This window comes from Mus pahari, chromosome 10, assembly GCF_900095145.1.
Source record: "Mus pahari chromosome 10, PAHARI_EIJ_v1.1, whole genome shotgun sequence".
Taxonomy (NCBI): Eukaryota; Metazoa; Chordata; class Mammalia; order Rodentia; family Muridae; genus Mus; species Mus pahari.
In genome coordinates, this window is record NC_034599.1 from 107,552,796 (window position 1) to 107,562,787 (window position 9,992).

The following is a 9,992-nucleotide window of genomic DNA, read 5'->3' on the forward strand; positions in this document are numbered from 1 at the left end:
TTCACTATACTTTTCTAACTGAGTTGTCCTACATACAAGTACATGTTTTTAATGTTGTCTTTCTGTGCTGTTCCTGTAAGTTCGCTATTAAAATACATTAAACTATAAAAAATAAAATCCCCTAATTAACTAGCTGGCAATGGGTGAGATACGAACATTTGGGGAGTGGGGGACTTTCCTAGGATGGAGGTGTCTTTGTGTGGCCCTGGTTGTCCTGAAACTGGTTCTGTTAACTAGGCTGTTCTTGAACTCGAGAGATCTGCCTGCTTCTGCTGCCAGGGGCTGGGATTAAAGGCCTGAGTCACCACTGCCCCATCTCAAGGCTTCTCACCAACTCATGCCTCGAAATCCAAGACACACACAGGGAGGGTGGCAAAGCCACAAGGCCCTGTCCTCAGTCCATTTCCTTCAATCTGTTACCACAGACACACACTGTCCCAAGGAAATGCTTACAGATAAAGGACTGCAATCAAAAATCAACAGGAGGCGCTGGAGAGAGCCCAGCTTCCTCAGGAGACCCCCTCTCAGCAGCACGTGGTAGCTCACAGCCCCCCTGCAACTCTGAACCCAGGCAGGCGTCCTCCTCTAACCTCCTCCAGCATCAGGAACATGTTATATGTTGTGGTAGATAGACGTACATGCAGGCAAAATATTCTCACACATAAAACTAATTAAATAAAAAAAAGATTACAGGGCCTGAGCCTGCCTGGGAGAGCACACCTTCCACGCCAGTACTTGGAAGGCAGAGGCGGTTAGAGTTCCAAACCAACCAAAGAGCTATGTAGTGAGACTATCTCAAAAGAAGCAAAGACACACACACACACACACACACACACACACACCACCCACAGATTAACAGAATGAGCCCACTGGAGACAGAACCCCAATCAACAACCACCTCCTCCAGAGCCATTTGGGTGGGCAAGGTTTGGAGGTGGGGGGCTGTATGATAATTAAGCTGAGAACACCACTGCTGGGAGAGGCAACTCCAGTAAGTCGGGCTGATCTGAGCATCAATTAAAACTAATCTGGAGAAATCTACTTTAAGGAAAAAAACATACACAAGTAGCTTACTAGCAACCCAATATAGATCTCTCAAAAATACTCAGTAGGCCCCGGTGGAGGAGAGCTAAGCTCACTCTCCCAGAAGAAGCCACTAGTAAACAAGTAGTGTCTCCAGGTCTGACCCCAAGGAAGGGAAGCTAAGTCACTTTCAGATGCAAATAAAGTAGCACCTTGTCTACAGCCGCCCTAATCCAAGGGCCAGCCGATCCATTTGGTTTCGATGGTAGGTGGCAACTTGCTTCTGGTCACTCCAGAGGACCTGGCTTCCAGGCAGGATTTCTGCCTAGCCAGGCTCCCTGAGAAGCCTGGGTCTCAAAGATGAAAGTAGAAGGTGATTTAGAACACACCCAAAGCGGAAGACGAAGACACACACACCGCGGATACACAAAGAGTTTACTATGGAGCAAGCAGGTCTCAAGTGGGAGGGATGATGGAGGAACTGAAAACTGAGGGAGCCAATCACAAAGGCTGTGGAGGGTCTTCATGGGACTGTGTCGCTGGCAACCGTAACCCTTGATCCTAGATCCTATCCTTCTCTTGCAGTCTTTAAAAACAGATGGCAGAACAGCCTTGGGGCGCCATCTTTGTGTTATATAGGTGGAGAATGAAATTCGGCTCAATGATCTCCCACCACAATTTGCTACGAATGAACCCAGCTCCAATAAACCTTGACCTATGTATGGAACTGGATGGAGAAACAGCGAGGGCAAGCGAACCACGTGACTGAGCCGCCAGCGGAGATTAAACTTTAGAACTGCACAACTGCACAGGTCCAGCAAGAGGGGCCTATGAGAGCACACGTGCGTGCCCTCTCTCACCACAGGGAAGGCTGAGGCAGGAAAACCGAGTTTGAAGACAAAACTAAAGGTCGAGGAAGAACAGATCAGAATCTAGAATAAATTAAAATGACACACCCTCCACCCAGGCAAACTTAAAAGAAACCCCACAAGGACAGACTCACGTTTTAAAAGACAAAGGGTTAGACTTGAAAGTGGCTCAGGCATTCAGGAGAAACTTACAGCCATTTTAAGGGGAGTTTTTAACAAACCACAAGTCTACTGAATGGAGGGCTGGAACTCTCTCCTAAAAAGTAGCATTTATCTGACTAAAATAGAGGGAACACCGGGTTAGGGTGACCAATCTCATCTTCTCCAAACACCTTCAAGATTCCTCTAGTCCAGATACAACTTAGAAAAATGTTCTTGATAAAGGAACGTGAAGCCTGTACGTTTCCTCTCCCCCCTAAAATACCTTCACTGATATCCAAAAACACATAAATCCAAACACTGAAAACCAAATTTTATAAACAACCATCAAATCTATGCAGTTTGCAGATTTCCCTCCCCTCCTGGAGATAATTTCGGAAGCATACACAGAGGGGTCCCCACACCAGGAAGACACCAGAGTCTCAGTGTATTCCAGTTTATGGTCTTTTCCTGTGTCGAGGGCAGCCTTATCAGCAGGCATGGACTGGTCAAACTAGCCCCGCCAAGGAAAGCCTGCTCTATGCACTTCAATGACAATTCCAGGTAACAATGGGCAAAGTTTAACAGGCAGTAGCCTCTGTAATCACAGGAACTCACAAAGTCTAGTTTTGTGGCCCACAAATGAGATATGAGCACTGTGTGTGACCTGGGACCTCCATCTCTCTCCCATCAATGAGATTCCTATTTAAATCCTATTTTTTGGTAAAAACTCCATAAATTCTACCTCTAAAAATGGTAGGATATAGAGTATATTTTTGGTCAGTTAAATTGTGAAACAGGTCTCATCTCTTAGCACGGGCTGGCATTCCTATAACCCTAGCACCCTTTGGCCTGCTGAGGCAGGAGAATCAGGACAAGGGAAGACCAGTGAGGTCTATGGAGGAAGATCCTGACTTAAAAACAAAGTGGGGGGAGAGGGGTATCAAGAAACAACTACCCTGACCTTCATGTATGAGAAAATTGTATGGTTTTAAAACCATCTTACACAGACCTTGTAATTCACACAAAAATACACGACATAAGAGACATAGACACTGCACAGCCCTGCAAGCAGCCTAAATCCTGAGAAGGCAAAACAAACCAGTATCGATACAGAATACAGACATGACGATGCTCACTGTAAGATCAGGGACAGAAACTCAACACAACTGACTTTACAGATTATTTTAGGCAGAAAACTATCTTGGTCAACATGATGGGAGGCCTGAGCCAGATTAGGATTCTGGGAGAAAGGCAGTTCCAACTGGACTCCATATTGAGTTAAGTAGGTTTTGAATTCTAGATCCCAGCTTCAGGCTGGTTGAACCCCTCTATCAGGACCTTCACCCCCACCTCCCATCCAAAATTTCAAGATTCTTTTCCTGTCAAACCCCAGGCAGGCCTCCCCTACAGCCAGGAACAATGTCTGTCAGACCATACATCATCACCTACCTGCCCTGCAGGTCCCCAAGTGTCCTGCCATTTTAACCAAGCCCTGGGACACTCACGCAGATTTCCTTCCCAATGAGGCTTCCAAAGTAGCAAAGGGCTCACATCCTGGGTCGCCACTGAGAGGAGGATGAAAGAGTCCCTGGTAGGCTGTGGTAGCAGCCAGCTCAGTGAAACACCTCAGAAAAACAGACAAATCTCACAAACCTTGAGCTTTTCATATGTGGCATGGGGTGCCTGTCCCTAGGATCGGAAAACTTGCTTCTTCCTCTCAGAGGGTTCACAGTGCCTCTCAGGACTGACTGACTGGCTCTGGAGGCTCAAAACTACCCAGAAGCCCATGCAGCAGTCTCCCTTTGACAGGAAGCCAAAGCCCTCCTTTTTAAATTTTTTTTTTAGGTTTTTTTTTTTTTTTTTTTTTTAGTTTTTGAAATAAGATCTCACTTTGTAGACCAGGCTTGCCTCAGAATCATAGCCACGTTCCCGCCTCACCCTGGGATTGCACGGTGGATAACCCGACTGTCGGGCTCCTTCTAGTTTTAAAGTCCTTGTAATTTTTACTTAAACCAACTGAACATTCAGGCATCTTGCCTCAGTTTCCAACTCGAGGGCTTGGGGGGGATACCTAAGATACGTCATCTCCCCGAGAAGTTGCGTGACAAGCAAGGTACTCCAGCCACATCACCATCAGTCCCCCAAAAGGAAAAGACACACCCAAATCATCGCTCCCTGTCGAGAGGATTAACTTAGCATGGTCACATATTCTAAACACAGGATGGCACCGTGGAATTCAAGGGAGTTTCTGTGTACCAAGAACAGTTAAGACAGGGGTCCATCTATCAACCCCCCAAAAAAGGTGAAGACAGCAGTCCACCTGTATCAATCACCCCCTTCCCCAGAAGCCTCCGGTACCCTTTCCCAGCCGAGGCAATAAAGATCAGCTCCATCAGAGGGAAAAGGAGGCTTGTGGGTCTTTTTATCCAAAGCACCTTTCTGTCATCTTCAAGATTGACAATTTCCAAGCTTCTGGCTTACATGAAAAGCTGAGAAAACTCACTCAGCAAACCTGAGGTCGCCCCTTCAACAGACCCCAATCTTAACATCCCCTAACTGCACATGCCAGAGGGACTTTAAAGACATCTGGGTCAGGCCCGGGTTAGAAAGAGCCTCTCCCACGCTGTTCAAATGCTCCGATAATTTACAGTGAATAAACCAGACATGGCAAATAATGAAACTGTCATCTGCAGAGAAAAGGGTGGAAAGGGAGTGTCCATCCACCCTGGCTTTCCCTCAAGGTGGCCTCTGTAGGGATAAGGGGGGCTTTGAAGGTGTGGACGGAGGACCACCTCCTTGAAGCTGTAAAGGAACACCACAAAGCTGACTTGGTCTCAGACCCCCAACGTGGTAGGTATGTATTTATGACAGGAAAACAGAATGAAAACTGAACAAGAGGGCAGGTGACAGGAGTTATGGAGGAAAGCTTTCATCCGAAGAAGCCATCGGGAGACTCATTTTGTCTGCTTACTCCAAAATGTTTTGTGTTGTTCTAAGGTGAAGCCAGTCATGGTGGCTCACATCCGTAATCTCAGCATTTGGGAAGTTAAGGGAGGAGATGGCTGGATCGGAGACCCACCAGCCTGATCTACACAGATCCGAGTCAGCCTAGGCAAAGACCCTGTCTCAAAACGAACACTACAGCCGACTAGAGCATCTGTGACTCAAAATTAACAAAAAAGGCCCACACTACCGCACTTCCTCTCCCCCCAATGGAGGGAAACAATCCCGTTTCAAGGGGCTCTCCCCTGCCTGGTCCTCGAATTTGATCATAAGATTAGGATGATTTAGTGAACGGCTCCATCTTCCTGCTCAGGGAATTTTCTATAAGTAATGAAAGAACGTACCAGAAACATCCAACCACAAAAAACGAGAAAACGGGAGCCAACCCTGGGCTGAAACCCCAAGAGTGTCACCGACTTCACTTCAAAACAAACCTTTTAAAAAGTTTACTCTCTTAGCATTACATTTTTTTTTTTTTTTTTTTTTTGCTCAACCTCAGTCAATTTAAGCCCGTCAGAGGATAACTCCGCCCTCCTCCCCAATAACATTAACGTGGACCCCGCTGCGGTGGTGCCCGCAATCCCACACTTAGCCACGCGGGATTGTGTTCCCCCCCCCGCACCCCCGCTGAACTCCCAACGCCATCGCAGTGTCTCGGATTCCCACGCAGATTGAGACCAGGTTACCTAACCCATCAAGGCTAAGAGGGGTCCCGCCTAGCCTCTGCTCTCAGCTTCCAGTGGGGTTCTCAGGAACAGAAGAATGTGGTCCAATACCAAAATAAAAATAATGCCCAAAGGGGTAGTCAGGTCCAAGGGCGGCAGTGCAGCCCCGATACTGTACGCCCCAGTCCGAGCTGCGGGAGGCTCCGAGTTTTTCCAAGGCAAGTAGAGCGCCTGCGGATGCAGGGTGGCTACCGGGTCCCCGCGGGACAGAAACCCAACTGCGGTGGTCCCAATCTGGCTTCTATCTCTCTCAAGGGCCCCCAAGGAGGCCACATGGTCACTGCACGTGGGTACTCACCGACCAGAACATGCTTTTACACAGTGCATAAGACAACTGTAAAAGCAAAATTAAGGACTTAATACGGGGGTCCCTTGGTTAGTAAAATGGCATAGGCAAGGCCCCTTACCAACATCCTGGCAGACAACGCGGTAAATGCCAACCTGTGCAAATGACAACAAAAAATCAAGTCGTCCGGCCAACCACGCACGCGGGAAGCCACCCCGCGGTGCAACCATCCCTTCCCCTCCCCAGAGCCCTCTCAGCACGTTGGGCGGCCTCTGGCGGGCCCACACAAAAGAAGTCCACGACTCCACAAACATATTCATCTCTCACACAACTCGTGCCTAACAAGATAAGCCCACTGTACACTTTATCACACAGGAAAAGAAATACTAATATATGAAGTTTGGCTAGAGAGATGACTTATTGGTTAAGAGGCATTTGCCGTAAAACCTGAAAGACCTGACTTGGGTCCCCGGGTCCCACTTGGTGAGGAGAGGCGACTCCTGAAAATGATCCTCTGACCTACACGCGTGTACAAATAAATGGGAAAAAAAGAAGGGAAATTCAAGGGTAGAGTTGGGTAACATAAGCCATGGGTTCGAACCTCACCACTAAAAATAAACAGCTCAAACAAAAAGGAGGGAATCTTATGTTTTGGAACTCGGACATGCAGAGAAGGAAACCTTTCTCAAGTCCTAGTTCTCCGAGGAACTTGGGGGAGGCGATAATACAAGTTTTAAAAAAAAAAAGATAAATAAATAAAAGTCCCTTTGCTCTCGCCCTCGCCCCACGCGCACTCACCTCGTCGTCGTGGTGCTGGCAGAAGCCGAGGCGCTCCGGAAACACCGAGAGGATGGAGAAGGGCGCGCCTGCGAAGGGCGGCCCGAGTCCCAGCTGCTGCGCCGCGGAGGCGGCCGCAGGCCCCGGCGGGCCGCGCTCGATGTAATGGTCCTTGGTGAGGCGGACGCGCTGGTGCGCGCGGACACAGTTGTCGCACAGGTGTTCCTGGCAGTCGAGGCAGCGCGACGAGGCGGCGTTGCCCTCGTCGCAGGAGCTGCAGCCGTGCGGCCGGCGCAGCAGCAGCGACCCGGGGGAGGCGGCCGGGCCGGGCGGCGGCTGCGGCGCTGGAGCGGCGGCGCGCTGGGCCGGGTGGTGCGCGTGGTGCCGGTGGTTGCTGTGGCCGCCCGCGCCCCCGGGGCCGCCGCCCGCGCGCCCGTTCTTGGGCGGCGGCTCGTCGGCGGTGGCCACCACGGCGTCCAGCAGGTTGCTGAGCAGAAAGGCGGACGACGGCAGCGCGTCCATGCCCGCCGCCTCGGCCAGGACCACCTTCTGGTCACACACGGGGCAGCGCAGTTTCAGCGCCTCGGCGGGGCCCGCGCCTCCCGGAGCGGGCAGCCGGTGCGCCTCGAGGCACGGCCGGCAGAAGGCGTGCAGGCAGGGCAGGACGTGAAGACGCCGCGCCGCCGCCCCGGGGCCGCCGCCGCCCGCCGACGACGTGGACGTCTGCGAGGACGACGACGAGGCGGACGAGCTGGAGGAGAGCGGCGCGGGCGAGCCGCACATCTCCTTGCACAGCAGGCAGATCTGGAAGTCGGTCTCGGGGAACGAAGCCATTTGCAGGCGGGCCGGAGGGCAGAGGACGCGCGGCGAGGAGGAGGAGGGCGCGCGGCTCACTCAGCAGAGCGCATCGAGGACGCGGTGGAGGCGACCCCTGGGCCACCTCGGCAGGGCGGGTTTGCACTGCTACTCCGCAAGCGAGCGCCCGCACAAGTCTCACAAGTCCGCCGTGGACTCCGGTCCCCGCGGCGCAAACCAATTTGGTCCCGACGAGTCTTGCTGGTGTTGCCTTTTTATTTTCTTTCCTTCTTGCCCTCCGGCTAAATGGATTGAGCCTCCTGGAGGGAGGGGAAAACGTCCCGGAGTCGCAGCAGTCCCAGTCCCCGCGCGCGCCACCGGCCGCCCCGCCGCATGACGCGGCGGCAGGAGCTCCTGCGTGGCGGCCGAGGCGCAGCCTCCCCCGCGGCGCGGTCGGCTCGGGCGCGCAGCTGCACCTCGTGCGGTGGCCCCCGGCCCGCGGAAGCACGCGTGCCAAGTACGCACGCGCGCCCCACGCGCTCCGCGCCCGTGCGCGGCCCGGCCGGGCCGCGGTCTCTGTGCGCTCACACGCACGCGCGCCCCACGCGGCCCGGCGCCCGCGTGTCCTCCGGCCTCCTGGCTCGCTCTCTAGCGGGCGCTCCGACCCTTCTCCGGCCTCAGGCGCTCCGCGGCGCGGGGCCGCAGGTCCCCGCGGGCCGCCCTGAATTATTCATCGGCGGGAAGATATTGGATGTACCCGCCGCCCGCTCCGCGCGGGGCCGTCGTGCAATGCTATCCGCGCTCCGCGCGCACCGCGCGCCCCTCCTCCTCACGGCCGTCTTCTCCGAAACCTGGGCAGCGAAGGGGGATCACATTTCCTTTGTCATCGGGCCATTTCACCCTCGCTTGGGTCCCCCCTTCAATCCCGGAGCCTCGGGAACCGAGTCTCTCTCCCGGGCTTGCTGGAATCAGAGGAGTGCGCGAGGGACCCGCGCGGCCACTTCGGGAGCCGCGTGGCCAACGCCGCCCGCGGCTCCCGCCTGCGTCATCCTCCTACGAACGAGTCGCCGAGCGGGGATGCGGGTGGCCCCGGCTGCGCTGCGCCTACCGGGCTCAGGCTCTCCCGATGCCCTGGTCTCCTGGACTGCTTTGGGCTTTATTTTGCACGACTCCCCCGAACGGGGGGCTGTGTGCGTGCGCGTGTCCCCCTTCTTTCTCCGCCTTGCCGCCTCTCGGAACGCGGGTTATTGGGACTGATCGGAATTCGGAATCCTTTTAATCTCCAAAGGAGCAAACTCACTTCCGCCCGAGTGCTGGGAGGGGTGGGGGAGGGGAGGCCGGGGAGGGGGTTCCAGGCAAACAGGAAACATTAGCCCTCTTGGCCCGGCCCGCTTTTGTGTGCGCCTCCCCTCCTCCCACCACCCTCCTCCCCCGCTCCGGCCGCGGGGGAGACGATCGCCCCCCCAGGCCTCAGTGTGACGACCTTTGGAACCTCCTGGGCGAGGAACGCAGAGCGACTCTTCCGTTTATTTAAAAAAAAAGAAAGAAAGAAAAGAAAAGACTTTATTCTGAATCCTTGCCTCTTGGAGGCTGATGGCCACTGCCCGGGAGAGCTAGGTTACCCCACCACCACTACCATCACCCCCTTTTTTTTTCTCTTCCCTTTCCTTTACATTTCTCTAGGACTCTACAAAGCTGAGACCGACCTCGAAGCATCGTACAGTTGTGCAGTTGGACGCATGGAACTAAACGAATCTGAATTCTGGACGTCCAAGGGGCTGGTTGCTCTCAGTTTTAATGGGAGCCCAGGCAGCTGTTAAAAGAAGGCGACCCACTGACGGCCCCGCGGCCATCTGGGTGGTGCCCCAGGCGGTACTGAGGGTGGAACTTTAAGGCTCTCAGAAGAAGGACTTGGAAAGGCTGCTCTTTTTTTTTTTTTTTTTTTAAATGCTACTTAAGATAGGTGTGGTGGTGTACCCATTATAATTCAGCAGGCAAGAGGCTAGGGCAGAACTACACTGTGAGACCCTCTGTCAAATGGATAAAATACATAAACAAATGCCATCAAGCTGTGTATAAAATTTCACTCTGTAGATTATACTTTGATAGGAAAAAGAAGATGCACGCTGGACCCTGACACGTTCAAGATCTGGGCTACATGAAACCTCTCAAGAAAGTGATGAAAGATCTGGAAAGGTAGCGGGCAGTTCATCAAGAGGAGAGTTCAAGCCGTGCGTGGTGGCAAACTCCTTTAATCCCAGCAGGTAGAGGCAGAGGCAGGCGGGTTTCTGAGTTCGAGGCCAGCCTGGTCTACAGAGTGAGTTCCAGGTCAGCCAGGGCTACACAGAGAAACCCTGTCTCGAAAAACCAAAA

The 9,992-nt window shown here is 53.2% G+C and overlaps 1 protein-coding gene across 1 annotated transcript in view; it reads right to left on the reverse strand.

Moving 5' to 3' along the window:
* The window catches only part of Trim71 (tripartite motif containing 71), a 55,458-nt gene extending 46,543 nt beyond the window's left edge, over positions 1-8,915 (reverse strand). Inside the window, exon 1 of the mRNA XM_021207907.1 lies at positions 6,846-8,915. Coding sequence (XP_021063566.1) covers positions 6,846-7,658 — 813 coding nt within the window. The 5' untranslated portion in view covers positions 7,659-8,915. The remainder of the gene's footprint in view (positions 1-6,845) is intronic.
* Positions 8,916-9,992: the final 1,077 nt, after the last annotated feature.